Source organism: Tursiops truncatus, chromosome 8 (assembly GCF_011762595.2).
Source record: "Tursiops truncatus isolate mTurTru1 chromosome 8, mTurTru1.mat.Y, whole genome shotgun sequence".
Classification (NCBI taxonomy): domain Eukaryota; kingdom Metazoa; phylum Chordata; class Mammalia; order Artiodactyla; family Delphinidae; genus Tursiops; species Tursiops truncatus.
Window position 1 is genome coordinate 9,042,382 of NC_047041.1, and position 15,893 is coordinate 9,058,274.

Genomic DNA, 15,893 nt, shown 5'->3' on the forward strand with positions numbered 1-15,893 from the left:
CGAAGCTACACTGATCAACACAGTGTGGTACTAACATAAGGACAGACTTATAGATCAATGGAATAGAACTGATAGTTCAGAAATAAACTCTTAAATTTACAATCAACTTTTTTTTTTTTTTTTTTTTGCGGTACGCGGGCCTCTCACTGTCGTGGCCTCTCCTGTTGCGGAGCACAGGCTCCGGACGCGCAGGCTCAGCAGCCATGGCTCATGGGCCCAGCCGCTCCGCAGCATGTGGGATCTTCCCGGACCGGGGCACGAACCCGTGTCCCCTGCATCGGCAGGTGGACTCTCAACCACTGTGCCACCAGGGAAGCCCGTAATCAACTAATTTTTGACAAAAGTGATGAGCGAATTCAACGGGTAAAAAGAGTCTTTTCAACAAATGATGTTGGGTCAACTGGATATCCAAGTGCAAAAAAGAATGAAGTTGGACCTCTACTGAACACCATATAAGAAAATTAATGCAAAGTGGATTGAAGACCTTGCAGAATGCAAGAGATATAAAATTCTTAGAGGAACACACAGCAGTAAATCTTCATGACCTTGGATCAGGCAATGGTTTCTTAGATATGACACCAAAAGCACAAGCCACGAAAAAATAAGTAACCTGGACTTCAAAGTTAAAAATTTCTGTGCTGCAAAGGAAAGGAAACCACCAAGAAAGTGAAAAGACAACCCACAGGATAGGAGAAAACATCTGCAAATCACAAAACAGATTTGAATATATTAAGAATCCAGTAGATTAAGAATCCAGTAGAATATATTAAGAACTCACATAACTCAATAATTAGAAGATAAATAATCCAATTACAAGTTGCACAGAGGATTTAATAATTTTCCAAAGAACATATACATATGACCAATAAGCATGTGAAGAGATGCTCATCATTAATCATCAAGTAAATGTAAACCAAAACCACAGTGAGATATGACTTCACATCCATTAAGAGAACTATAATTAAAAAGGCAGACAATGACAAGTATTGGTGAGGATGCGGAGAAATTGGAACCCTCATAATACTGCCAATGAGAATGAAAAATAGCGCAGCCACTTTGGAAACCAGTTTGGCAGTTCCTCAAAGGTTAAGCATATGATTACCATAAGTCTCAGCAATTCCCCTCCTAGGTATATACCCAAGGGAAATGGAAACACATATCACAGAAAAACTTATAAACAAATGTTCATAGCAGCATTATTCATGACAGTCAAGAAGTGGAAACAATCCAAATGTCCATCAGCTGATGAATGGATAAATAAAACGTGCTGTATGAATATAATGGAATATTATCCAATGAATAGGAATGAAGTACTACTACATGCTACAAGGTCAATGAACTTTGAAAACATTACGCTAAGTGAAAGAAGTCAGTGACAAAAGGCCATTCCACGATCCCATTTATATAAAATGTCCAGAACAGGCAAATCTATAGAGACAGAAAGTAGATTAGTGGTTGCCTAGGGCTGGGGATGGGGGTGAGGGGAAAAAGGGAGCGAGTGGCTGCTAATGGGTGTATGTATGACTTTTGGGGAGTAATGAAAATATTCTAAAACCGATTGTGGCAAAGTCTGCACAACCCTTTGAATATAGTAAAAACACTGAATTGTACACTTTAAATGGGTTACTTGTATGGTATATAAAGTAGTCAATCCTCATTATTTGAACACTCCTGTATTATTTGTGAATTTGCCTATTCGTTAAAATGTATTTGTTATCACAAAATGAATACTCGCAGTGCTTTTGTGGTCACTTGCAGACATGCACAGAGCTGTGAAAAATCTGAATCGTCAGTTTTACACATTGCAAGCTGAGGTCGAACACGGTGATGCTCTGCCTTTGGGCCTTCATACTGTAAACAAGTATCCTTTTCAAGGTACATTTGGTGCAAAGGTTTTTGCATTTTTGTGCTTTTTCTGTTGATTTTGCTGTTTAAAACATCCCTCAAGCACAGTGCTGAAGCACTACCTAGTGTTCTTAAGCATAAGAAGGCTGTGATGTGCCTTATGGAGAAAATATTTACATATATTAGATAAGCTTCGTTCAGGCACAAGCTATAGTGACACTGGCCCTGACTACAATGTTAATGAATCAACAACACACATTAAATAAGGTGTCTTCAAACAGAAATTCACACAAAACAGTTGAGCAATGAATGGTTCAGTAGTCACTAAAATTCAGTGTTTATGGCAACTTTATAGAACATAACTACTATGAATAAAGAGAATTGATTGTATATTTCAATAAGGCTGTTATTTTTAAAGTTATTTTTTATAGAGAAAATCTGAAAACAATACATAGCAATAGGCTAATGGTGGTTATCTCTGGAATTTGGGGGTTTTTTTCTTTTTGTTTATTTGTATTTACTTTTGCTATAATAAAAATGAAATTTTCTGCTTTCAAAAAAGTAAGAAAAACTGGACTTCCAGCACTGGCCAAGGAGTAAGCCCACTCTGAGCCTCTCTCTCTCACTGATTGTAACTAAAAATTCCAGGAAATGTGGCCCCTGGTATCTGGAGAGTATATGGGGTGGGTATCCTCAAGAGGAGTGAGTTCAGAACTCTACTCAATACTCTGTAATGACCTGTATGGGAACAGAATCTAAAAAAAGAGTAGATATGTGTATATGTATAACTGATTCACTTTGCTGTACAGCAGAAACTAATACATTATAAAATACATTATAAATCAACTATACTCCAATAAAAATTAATTTTAAAAAATGCATGAGGGCTTCCCTGGTGGCGCAGTGGTTGGGAGTCCGCCTGCCAATGCGGGAGACAAGGGTTCGTGCCCCGGTCCAGGAAGATCCCACATGCCGCGGAGTGGCTGGGCCCGTGAGCCATGGCCGATGAGCCTGCGTGTCCGGAGCCTGTGCTCCGCAATGGGAGAGGCCACAACAGTGAGAAGCCCGCATACCGCAAAAAAAAAAAAAGATGCATGAGTTAGAAAAGTGGATTCCTTAATTCTGTGTATGAACTGGCACACATCCCAGAATTACCCCTGAGCTGTGCATGCATGGGATGGACTTAAAGAAGTATAATGAAGGCTTTGAGACCTGAACTAACATTGGAGCCACTGTTCACAGAAGATGAGAAAGAACATATAATGTGAATTTAACCAGGTTGACTGCTTGCCAAAACAAACAAAAATATGCAACATTATTCAGAGGATTTTAATAGAAACCTGTCTCACAATATAATATTCAAAATTGGACCCAGAAGAAAAGATGGCAAGAGAATCCAGAATATGGATCCAAAGAAAGACATCTCTTCCTCTGAGATTAGTAGGAACAGGTAAGAATGGCAAAAAAGTAAATGGTCAAGGGAGTTATTGCATGATGGCTTCTACTTTTTCTTTTATCGAAAGTCTGAGAGTATGGGGGTGCAGCAGGAACTTTAAGGAGTATTTAAGGGTTAGAATGATCAGTGTGGGCCATAGGTGAGGGAGCGGACAAGTGGCAAGTAAGGAAAAAGCTAGGCAGCACTGGGGACCCAGCTGTGACTATAAACCGTAAGGATGAATGTGTATAAACCTACACCATTAAAGAGCTTTTTTCCAATAAGGCTGGATTATTTGGGAGCCTAAAAGGTGAAAGGACTGATCCAGGGTTGAGGATTTTCAGGGCTGGTATGGCAGAAGGACAAGAAGAAGAGGTTCTGACTACCAAAGCTGCACCCTCAATTAAACAGTCAGGATTAGGTACCCCTCTTCTGTGCTCAGCTAATGCCCTATGCATCCTCTACCACTAATTATGTTGCTTCAGAATTATCGTTTATTTGTCAGTCTCTCTTCTTTAGACTGAAATTTGAGTGCTCTGTCTTGTTCATAGTTATAGCTTTGATATTTAGAACCTAAACAATGGCTAACATCAAACAGGTGCTCAATAAGTGTTTGATTGACTAATTCTTTCTAAACAAATTTAGCAAGAAACCAGCAGGTACCAAGCACCATGTTAAATGCCGTCCACACTCCGGTAAACAAAACAAGTGTGGTGCCTCTCCTCATAAAGCTTATAGACTAGTGGAAGTCATGTAAATAAGTAAATAATTACAAACTGTCTTGTTTATGGAGAAGGAAACAAACAGAATGCAGGGACAGAGGAAAGACAGAAGAGGGTTGCCGTATGGAGCATAAGCTCTAAAAGATACAAATGCATTCACCAAATGGCGTGAGCAGTGACGTAATGGTAGTAAAAATACTTTAGGCTGCAGCGATACCCCTGATGTAATCTAAATAGGTCAGAATAGTCTAATATATTACGGCATAGAAGTAGACATTACACTTCTTGCCACTACTATGGATCTTAACTGTATCTGCGAAGCAATCCTAAGTTTCTCCAGCCATAAAACAAGGATAATAATAGTATCCATCTCCCAGGGTAATTGTGAGAGTTAAATGAGACAATGGATACAAAGTTTTAGAACCATTTTGGCTATGGTAAATGCTTAATGAATTTAAGCTGTTAGTCTTAATAATATTAATAACGTTAATCTTGATAAGGTGGTCAGAGCAGTCTTTTCTAAAAAGGTGACATTTAAGCTGAAACGTGAAGGATGAGAAGGGACCAGCTTTGTGAAGAAAAAAGAGAAGACTATCCAAGCAGAGGGGTAAAAAAAGCAAAAGAGCTGAAGTAGAAAAGGGCCTGGCATAGTTCAGGATATGTAAACGGCGATGCAGAAGAAAACATGACAGCCTTCCCTTAGACCAATCTTAAGAGACCCAAACCAAAAATAACAAAGGACCTGCAGTTTAGTCCTAAAAACCTCAGCCCAAATCCATAATTCTGCCTTTATGCCTCCTTTTCTTTCTGCTCTCTTAAAAGAGCCAAGAGGAAATTTCTCTTTATCTCTTTCATATATTCTAACAACACTGGTTGCCTGAAGGCTCTGTCTTTAAAATAACATGAAACCACAAGTCAGAAATTATCCAGACAATGGTAAAATTCTAGTGGGAATAAACTAGACTTCAGTTAAGTCATAGAAAAATCTTAGTAGGCCAGCGTACTGTGACATTTTCTTGAAAAACTATAGATCTTAAATCAATACACCAAAACTTAGGCAATATAACCCTAACAAGCTCCAGCCCAAATTCTGAAGAGTTTCTTTCTTGGTGATCCTACCTTATGCTCTACCAGGTTACTGATGGAGATCTAGTCCTGGCTGTTGGTGAAAGATCCTCCCTCCCCCTCCCCCCAGAAACCACTTATTTCTTTCCCTCTCACACCATAGAAGACTAGGGCCACCAGAAATACACCTTTAATAAAAGAACGTACATGTAAAAAATACAATTTTTCCAATAGGTAACAAGCGCTTCTGACAATACCCTAGGCTTCGGTGAGTAATCTTAGGTTTTACACACTATGAAATAAACCCAGAATCGGCCTTTTGCTCAGCCTTACTGCTCCCAGCTCAGTAGGACCCACACCCTATCTAAACTCCAGGGTTCATACTCTACAGTTTGGTTTACCTGTCTGCTGCTGGGAGCCTCTCTCTGGTGCTTGGGTGGAAGATGCTGACGGCCAGCCGGAAGCAAACCTGCTTGCCATCTTTCAGCTGTTCCAGCAGATGGTTGCCGTATGGAGCGTAAGCTCTAAAAGATACAAATGCATTCCCCAAATGGCGTGAGCAGTGACGTAATGGTAGTAAAAACACTTTAGGCTGCAGCGATACCCCTGATGTAATCTAAATAGGTCAGAATAGTCTAATATATTACGGCATAAAAGTAGACATTACACTTCTCGCCACTACTATGGATCTTAACTGTATCTGCGAAGCAATCCTAAGTTTCTCCAGCCATAAAACAAGGATAATAATAGTATCCATCTCCCAGGGTAATTGTGAGAGTTAAATGAGACAATGGATACAGTTTTAGAACCATTTTGGCTATGGTAAATGCTTAATGAATTTAAGCTGTTAGTCTTAATAATATTAACAACATTATTGATAATATTAATAAGAGATAACACCATCATCATCATCGTTGTTGTTGGTAGCATAGCTCTGGCAAGTCTATATCAAACTCTAATTAACTGACTTTCTGCTGCTTACACTTTACTATACTCTGCTCTACCTGCTCTCTGGTGGAGCCTGGATCCTGGATTTCATGTAAAACATATTCATGGTGCTCCAGAAATAACTCCTTTCTCCATCTCTCATCTGTCATATTATGTGAGGCCTGCCCACAGTTCCTGGGCTAAAAGAAAACAAACACTGAACATCAATTGTCCAAGCAGTAGCGTCATGCCAGGGCAATAGTAAAAGCTTTAGTGAAGAGGCCAGAAGTAGATTTAACAGGGCAGAATGGTCACAGAACAGGAGGACATTATATCTTTGCCCATTGTTATTGACCTTAACACTAAACCCCTGAAACAGTTACTACTTTGCCCTGTCAATCTTGAACCAAAACCTAAGGAATTTACTCTCTGTTACTTACTTCTCCCTATATTCTGCTTTACTTATTCTCTGGGAGAGGCTAGGTCTTGAATACCAGGTGAAACATACCGATGGCACTTCAGAAGCAACTCGTCTTTCAACCTCCCATTTCTCAAAAGATGAGGGCTGCTTGATACACTTGTTCTAAAGGAATAACAAAACACAAAACTAATTGTCTAAGCAAAAATTATAGGTTAGTGACAATACTGTACACTTCAGTGACAACTCTGAAATAATGATACCAGGGGAGGGTAATATAACAATTAGAGGTGTGCATGTGTGTGTTTAATATAAAATTTCCAAACATACATAAAAGTGGGGAAAAAATTAGTATAATAAGTCCCAAGATACCTATCACCCAGCACTGACAATTAGCAACATCATGTTTTTTGTTTTTGTTTTTTCTCTTAATTTTTATTGGAGTATGGTTGGTTTTACAAGGTTGTATTAGTTTCAGGTGTGCAGCAAAGTGAGTCAGTTATACATACATCCACTCTTGTTTAGATTCTTTTCCTATAGGCCATTACAGAATATTGAGTAGAGTTCCCTGTGCTATACAGTAGGTCCTTATTAGTTATCTATTTTATATATAGTAGTGTGATATGTCAATCCCAATTTCCCAATTTGTCCCTCCCAGCAACATCATGTTTTTTCATCCATCTCTTCTCCCACTTTCTTTCCTGGAGTATTTTGAAGCAAATCCCAGATTATTCTGGCACTTTTTTTCTTTTGCATTTTTTGCATGGGGCAACTCTTTATTCAACAACACATTTCGAAGAAGATAAGGCAACAAGGCAATATTTTTATAATGTTGCTAGCATTTTCTCAGGTAAAGCCAGGAAAAAAGCTGTGTCATTTCCCAAAGTACTCCTACTCGATGTCCCCAATAACTCCATGCATAAATACTAGAAGTGGTGAAGTCTAGGATGTTTTGAGTGGCAAACAGCTTGTTTTTTCCTTCATCATAACTGGTTTGCAAATTTGATGTCTGGCTTTGGTGTACTGCTTCAGATGGCCAAGAGTAGAATTCCTTCAGTATGTATAAGACTAAATGTCAAAAGGCAAATTTGCTGAAGGACTTGAGTTTAAGAAGAACAATTTACGGATAACCAATCAACTTTATATAAAACCTATCTCTTATTTAACCCAAATGACAGAGGTATGCTTCCTCACCTGGTCTCTTTAGATCTGGCACATTCTGAAATAAATGAAGACATCATACTCTTAGCCTAACTCTAGAAGCTTTAATTCTATGTAGTCTACATACTAGCTAGCTTGGCAAGCTCCAGCCCAAATCTTAAGAAATTTCATCTGTTACTCTTTTAGAAAGTAGACAGCGCTCTCACTGTATTCTGCTCTACCTGTTCTCTAGGGGAGGCTTGGTCTTGCATTTTAGGTTTAACATTCTGATGACACCCCAGAGTCAATTCATCTCTCTCTCTCTCTCTTCTCTCATAAAAGATGACAGTTGCTTCAGAAACATGTTCAAAAGAAACAACAAAAACAGAAAACAAGTCGTCTAACCAGGGCAACATGCTAACCTTAATACTCTAGGCTTCAGTGAGAACTCCAGGGAAATGGCACCAGATGAGGCTATTCTGATACATTTTGGTTTGAACGAGGATGTTATACTTTTACCCCAACTCTAGAGATCTTAATTTTTAATCCCCAAACATGTACAGAATAGTCTGACAACCCCCCCCCCCAAATTTTAAGTAATTTAGGATCTGCTAATTCTTCCTATAATATTCACGTAAGGGCAGTATGCTTGTGGTAATAATGTGGGCTTCAGCAAAAGTTATAGCATAATCTTAGTAAATTAGAATAGTCTGATTCCACAATAAGAATATGAATGTGATTTATCATCCTTCTGAATGACAGAACTGATCTGACTGATACAGTTCACTGAACAAGGATCTGATTCTATATTTCACATTACCAGTTGTTGAAAATGTATGAAATCCAGCTACTTTATTTCCTATCTCTTTCTGATTGTGCTCTACCTGATCTCTGATGAAGGCCTGGTCCTGAAGTTTAGGAGGCAGATACTGATAACCTGCCAGAGAAAAGTCTTCTCTCCCTTTCTCATTTGTCATATCACAATATGACTCCTTGAAGCGTACCTTCTAAGAGAGAAGAAAACATAAAGTGTAAATTGTTCAGTGGGAGTAACATGATAGCAATAATATTCTAGGCTCTATTGGGAGCCTTACAGTAATTTTTTCAACTCCAGATAATGTGAAACATTATGGAATAAAACAGAAAACCATACTTTTTGAAATCTAGCTAAGAACAATCTTGGAAAGTTCCAAAGTAAACCCAAACAATGCAGTTCCTGATGGTCCCTCTCCTTTTTCTGCTCTACCTTGCCGTTGATGAAGGCCTGATCTTGATGCCTGTGTAGAAGATCTTGATGGACATCCAGAGGAAGCACCTCTTCCCGACTCCTACCTATCAAAACTGATGCTGGCGGCTTCAAATTTGCTTTCTAAAAAAGAACAAATATAAAATAGCAATTGTTCAGTTAAGAAAGACAGGTTAATCAATAATACTTTAGGTTGCACTGAGAATTCAGGAGTTAACTGAGGTCAGAGTTTAATTGAACATCTTATAGAATAAATTAACACACTATACTCTATTCCCCATAAACCCAGCCACAACCCTAAGTAATTTACTTCCTGTTGATCCCTTTCTTCTTCCTCTTGGTCTACCTGATCTCTGGTGGAGGGCTGACCTTGGAACCTGGGTAAAAAATACTGTTGGACACTTGTGGGCCACTCTTTTTTCCCATCTTTCAGCTCTCAAAACAGATGACGGCTGCAAGAAATACTTTCCCTAATGAAGAAAATTGTTTAAAAAGCAAATTGTCCAGACAGGGGTAATATGCTGCTGACAATATTTTAACACTTAATAAGAACCCTGGACATTTATTTGATAAATCAATCAGTGAACTATTTTGTTCCAACTATGGCTCTCCAAATCAGCTGCAATATAGTCCTTGCAAATTCCACTACAAGCCTTAAAGAGCTTATTTCTTTTTGTTATATCTCCTTTCCACTCTATTTTACCTGATCTTTGGGTAGAAAATCCTGGTCCTGGCATTTGGGTTGAACATTCTGGTCTTTGAGAAGAACATGCTGGTCTGTGGGTAGAAAATCCTGGTCCTGGCATTTGGGTAGAACATTCTGGTCTTTGGGAAGAATATGCTGGTCTGTGGGTAGAAAAGCCTGGTTTTGGAGTAGAAAATCTTGGACTTCCAAAACAATATTCCCATCTTCTAGTTCAACACTCTGATCTTTCAGCATAACACTCTGAGTTTTGGTCTTAACAGCCTGGGCTTTGGGCTCAACAGCTTGGCCTTCCAGCTTGATATCCTGGGTACCGAGCCTCAGCTCAACACTCTGGGCTTCCAGCTCAACACTGCAGACGCCTGTCAAATCACCCTGGGTTTGCAGCAGGTCACCTGGGGCTTCTGGAAGATAATCCTGGGCTTCTGGCAGAACATCCTGGTGTAACTGCCTTACCTCTTCCTCTTCCATCACAGCAAATAATGGATTTTTGAATTGTACTTTCTAAAAGTGAACATAAACATCAAATATAGAATGCCAAGCAGCAGCAACACTGGGTTTTCTGCGAGATTCCTAAAATAATCTTAAAAGGATACGGTAGTCAAACAAATTACTAAAATAAAATGCAAAATTACAGTCTTTGCTCAACTCAATAGAACCTAAATCTACAGTCTCAAACCAGTACAAGAATACTGGCATCTCTAGTCCAAATCATAATTACTTTAATTTCTATTATACTATCTCCTTTCACTCTGCTTTACCTGAACTGTGCTGAAAGGTATATCCTTGTCTTCAAAAAGGAGATCCTGCTGGTCCCCCCAAGACAAATTCTTTTTCCCTTTCTTATCTATCATAATAGATGAAGATTCCTCAGTGTCAGGTTCCTAAAGAACACACAAACAAAAATGGAAAAGAAAAAAAAAAAACCAACCAAATGTATCTGTTACAGGTAGAAACAAGAATGCATGCAAAAGCATTAAGTTAGCACTCTTCCTCACACCATATATAAAAATTAACTCAAAATGGATTAAAGACCTAAATATGAGAGATAAAATTATAAAATTCTTAGAAGACATAGGATTAAGCAATGGCTTAATAGATACTGCACCAAAAGCACAGCAGCAAAAGAAAAACAGATAAATTAGACTATACCAAAACTAAAAATTTTGTGCTGCAAATGATAGCATTAAGAAAGTTAAATGACAACCCAGAGAATGGGAGAAAATACTTGCAATCAAGTATCTGATAAGAGACTTGTATTCATATAAAGAATTCTTATAACTTGATAATAAAAAGACAACTCAATTTAAAAATGGCACTACATTTGAATACAGATTTTCTCCACGAGAGATATATAAATGGGCAATAAGCACATGAAAAGATATTCAAGATGATCAGTCACTGGGAAAATACAAATCAAAAGTATGGAGAGATCCCACTTCACACCCACTAAGGTGGCTGTAAAAAAGATGGGCAATAACAAGTTTTGAAGACAATGTGGAGAAAATGGAACCCTCATACATTGTTGATGGAAAACACCTTGGCAGGGGCTTCCCTGGTGGCACAGTGGATAAGAATCTGCCTGCCAATGCAGGAGACAGAGGTTCGATCCCTGATCTGGGAAGATCCCACATGCCGTGGAGCAACTAAGCCTGTGCACCACAACTATTGAGCCTGTGCTCTAGAGCCCGCGAGCCACAGCTACTGAAGTCCGCGTGCCTAGAGCCTGTGCTCTGCAACAAGAGAAACCACCGCAATGAGAAGCCTGCACACCGCAACAAAGAGTAGCCCCCGCTCACCGCAACTAGAGAAAAGCCCAAGTACGGTGATGACGATCCAACACAGCCAAAATTAATTTTAAAATTAATTAATTTTTTAAAAATTCAAAAAAACCGGGGCTTCCCTGGTGGCGCAGTGGTTGAGAGTCCGCCTGCCGATGCAGGGGACACGGATTCATGCCCCGGTCCTGGAAGATCCCACATGCCGCGGAGTGGCTGGGCCCGTGAGCCATGGCCGCTGGGCCTGCGTGTCCGGAGCCTGTGCTCCATGGCGGGAGAGGCCACAGCAGTGAGAGGCCCGCATACCGCAAAGAAAAAAAAAAAAAAAAAAATTAAAAAAAACCACCTTGGCAGTTCCTCAAAATATTACACATAGAGTTAACATGACCCAGAAATTCCACAACCAGAGAAATGAATGTCCGTACAAAAACATGTAAAAACTGCTTATAGCACAATTATTCGTAAAAGCTAAGAAATGGAAACAACACAAATGTCTATCAACTGCTGAACTAAGTGTGACATACTGATGTACTGATACATGCTACAATGTGGACGAACTTTGAATACATTATGCAAAGTGAAAGAAGCCAGTCACAAAAGATGCCATATTATATTATTCCATTTATATGAAATGCCCAGAATAAGCAAATCTACAGAGACAGAAAGTAGTTTAGTGGTTGCTTAGTACTGGGGGTAGGGACAGGGAGGGACTGGGGAGTGACAGTTAACAGGTATGGGGTTTCTTTCAGGGGTGAAGAAAATCTTCTAAATTAGATTGTGGTGACAGTTGCACAACCCTGTGAATATACCAAAAACCTCTGAATTGTACACTTTAAATGGGTGAATTGTGTGGTATGTGAATTAAAGCTTAATAGAACTGTTAGAAAAAAATAACTATTGGGCATTATAATCTTAATACTTAAACTCATCCTTAATTAGCTGTGGATAGTTCTAACAAGGCATCTTTTTTCCTCTACTCTTTACATTTCCCTACCTGATCTTCCATAAATTTCTGGTAATCTACAAGAGTTAAAAGACCTTGATGGGGCTTCCCTGGTGGCGCAGTGGTTGAGAGTCTGCCTGCCGATGCAGGGGACACGGGTTTGTGCCCCGGTCCGGGAGGATCCCACATACCGTGGAGCGGCTGGGCCCATGAGCCGTGGCCGCTGAGCCTGCGCGTCCAGAGCCTGCGCGTCCGGAGCCTGTGCTCCGCAACAGGAGAGGCCACAGCAGTGAGAGGCCCGCGTACCACAAAAAAGAAAAAAAAAAAAAGACCTTGATGGACCTCAAAGGGCATTTCTCCTCTTATCCCTATATTTATCCTGGTGAATGATGGTTTCCTACAAAGTGCTTTCTGAAAAAGAAGAAAAATTAATACAAATATAAATGGTCTAGAGAAAGCAATATGCTCATGACACTAAGCTGAGTTTTTGTGAAAGATCTGGAGCAATCCTAGCAGGTTATGGTAGTCTAATACAGAATATTGAGTTCTATTTCAAGTATACAAACAAGTCACTTACATATCAAACACATGGAAGTGAAATTCCTGGTAGGAGAATTTTTTTTTTAACATCTTTATTGGAGTATAATTGCTTTACATTGTTGTGTTAGTTTCTGCTGTATAACAAAGTGAATCAGCTATACATATACATATATCCCCGTATCCACTCCCTCTTGCGTCTCCCTCCCGCCCTCCCTATCCCACCCCTCTAGGTGGTCACAAAGCACGGAGCTGATCCTGGTAGGAGAATATTTTAACTTTATAAATGATAATTTGCCCCTATCCTAGCCAGTAACAATTTCAGAAGGCTTACAATTTTGTCTTGGTGATCTAACAGTGGGCAAGGCAAATATATCTCTTCTACGTTTATCTCTAAATCTGGAACAACCAGATGTCAGTCAAAATAAGTCTAACAAGAATACGAAACCAGAGTTCAACTGGGTTATAGATTGTTCTCCTTTCTGACTGGCAGCTTCCTCCTTCACACAACTGAATGGATAGAAAACTGTTCAGATTTGAGGGAAAGACTACGTACTTGATAAGAAAAGTTTCACTAATTTCTTAGATCATTCTCAATTATATGGAGTAGATTTGTTTGTGATGTTTTACCTGAAAAACACACATGCATTCTTTGGAAGCAAGCAGCTAGCCTGAATTCACCATCAACATCATAATGAATTACACTTAAGTGGCACCTTTGACGTATCAAACTGGTTTACACAAGGATGTCATCTCAGACTTAATCCTCCTCCCTTCTACTGGAGAATTATTTCAGTCAGGCCTAGGAACAGTACTCTTTCTGGGAAAAACATCAGTTGAAAGATTTGAACATGCTCCACACAATGTGAAGTATCAGTCTCTAGGTTCTGATAACCCTTTTTTTTTCTGGTTTAAATAAAATGTGTCCAATCATCTCCTTTGAGCAGTACCGGGAAGTCAGTCTTATGGACCAAACTATAGTACTGCTAAATCCGTGGTAGAGGTATGAAAATTGTCAAGAAACTAAGTCAAGAATTTAGTTTCAAAAGAGTCTTAAGTCACAACAAGGCAATCCTAGAAAAAGGTAACCATACTTAATGCATCTAAGATGGAATGCCATATGTAGGCACACCCATGCCCACTTGTTTTTTATATTTAACTATAAATTTCTTAATTATCGCTGAAGAGGAAGGTATTATAGCTTAGTATTCTACCAACTGCAAACATATAAGAGACAAATGTCTTTGATGGTTGCACAGAGATACTTAAGGAAAAAATACAAAAATAAAATATAAACATATATGTAATCTAGGAAAATGTAAAAAAATACCAATTAGGAAGCAAAACTGAGAAAGAACTAAGCAAGAGACAGAGTTCTTAATGGTACCAAAAACAAAGAGTAAAAAAAGACTAATTAATGAGCCATTTTACTGATGCTGCCTATCAAAACTTGAAATTAATGCTAAAATTAAGTAAACACAGGAAAATACATGGGTTTAACATCCAAATTTGTGAACATGGAAATAAGGAGGCACCAAAACAATGCAATTTTACAAGCATAGCTTTAAATATTCTTTTAAGTCTAACTCCATATTTAGGTTCCAATTATTCACGCTAAACTTATTCTATATTTTGAATCAAAAGAATTTCTTTCTTTTTGAAAAATAATGGTATTGACTTCTTCCTGATTAAAAAATAAAATATATACATTATGGAAAATTTCTACAGTAAAGAAAACCAAGAGAAAAAAATAAAAATCACCTGTAATAACACTATCCAGAAATAATCAGTATTAACCTCTTGGTCCATTTCTTTCCAGGCCTTTCGCTGTGCTCATAGCATTCTCTCCCCATCTCGATATTTTGCTTTATTTTTTTCATAGCATTTATCATTTGAAATTATATTTTGCATTTATTTGCTTATTTATTATATGCTTCCCTACTAACACAGGAGCTCCTTGTCTACCTTTTCACCACTGTTAAGTCCTGCTTCTAGAACAATGCCTGGCAATCGTACACATCCCATAAATATTTATGGAATGAATTTTTTTAATTGAGCTTACATTGTATCTAATTTTATATCCTACTTTTTCCACTTAACTTTATATCACAGACACTTTCCCTAGTCTTCAGATACCCTTTGAAAGCATGATATTTTTGATAATAGCTATAAACGAATATATCATAACTTTTAAACCGCTCCCTACTTTTGGATAATTAAGGTTATTTCCAATTATTTTTCAGGTCTAAATAATGTAGAGATGTAAATTAATCTTTATCCTATTTTTTAATCTGTATTTTTAGAAACAGCTCATTAGAATTTAATTTACCTCTTGGGTGGGAAAGTTTTTCTTTCGATCATCTGGAAACACCGATGCATTTTTTTTATTCACAGTTTTAAATGATGCCAGCCGTTGACGTGCTTCTTTCATGGTTTGACTAAGCTGCCAAAGAAAGGGGAAAAAAAGAAAAGAAAAACAGGCTAAAGTCTTAATACCAAATTCACTAAGTGTTCCAACAGGAAAACAGGCCCCTATTATTAAAAATTGCCAGACCTAAGACAAGAGGATTACTTGGAAAGGAGATTTTCTGATCTGCTGATAAGTATATTTACAACATTATTTTCATTATCTTAAGAGACTGTATTTCATAACTTGATTTAAGTGCTGTTACTCAAATCGTTTTTTAATAATGTAGGCTTTATATTAAGTACGTACACAAAAATATTAGAACCTATAAGTCTGAATTTGGAAATTACTGAGCAGACACATTCCTTACCTTCTATCCGTCTTCTTAATAAAGAGTTATTTCTTCAACTGGTCCTTGCATGCCTGATCACTTTTATCACTCCTTGTAAGAAGACTCTCTATTCCTAGTCCCCCTAAAATCCTTTTTTCCTATTTACATGAGTCTCTTCTTCACCCATAACATTTGAAAACTATAGTTATTTAGTCTTTTCTCAAATGTCTCTTCTTCCAGGAAGGCTTCCTAAGTTAATTTAGAGTACAAATTCAAACCTGTCAACAGACCAATTTGTTTCAGGTACTCTAGGTAACAATTGATAATAAATATTAATATTAAATATGTTAATTTTGTGTTCATTCCTTATCTCTACCTAGCAATTTCAGTAAGTAT

The 15,893-nt window shown here is 38.1% G+C and overlaps 1 protein-coding gene across 11 annotated transcripts in view; it reads right to left on the reverse strand.

The window, feature by feature from the left end:
* Nucleotides 1-15,893, reverse strand: part of CCDC15 (coiled-coil domain containing 15) — an 86,925-nt gene that overhangs the window by 32,956 nt on the left and 38,076 nt on the right. For 6 of the 11 annotated variants that reach the window (XR_012333275.1, XM_073808020.1, XM_073808021.1 and 3 more), the window contains 8 exons: nucleotides 15,089-15,202; nucleotides 10,263-10,385; nucleotides 9,502-10,005; nucleotides 8,799-8,921; nucleotides 8,437-8,559; nucleotides 6,503-6,577; nucleotides 6,072-6,194; nucleotides 5,469-5,591 (listed from right to left, as the gene is read on the reverse strand). Coding sequence is in view for 10 of the 11 variants with exons in the window: in XM_073808020.1 (XP_073664121.1) it covers nucleotides 5,469-5,591; nucleotides 6,072-6,194; nucleotides 6,503-6,577; nucleotides 8,437-8,559; nucleotides 8,799-8,921; nucleotides 9,502-10,005; nucleotides 10,263-10,385; nucleotides 15,089-15,202 (1,308 nt within the window). In the remaining variant the exon portion in view is untranslated. The remainder of the gene's footprint in view (nucleotides 1-5,468; nucleotides 5,592-6,071; nucleotides 6,195-6,502; nucleotides 6,578-8,436; nucleotides 8,560-8,798; nucleotides 8,922-9,501; nucleotides 10,006-10,262; nucleotides 10,386-15,088; nucleotides 15,203-15,893) is intronic. The other 5 variants (XM_073808025.1, XM_073808022.1, XM_073808023.1 and 2 more) reach the window with 4 other exon arrangements.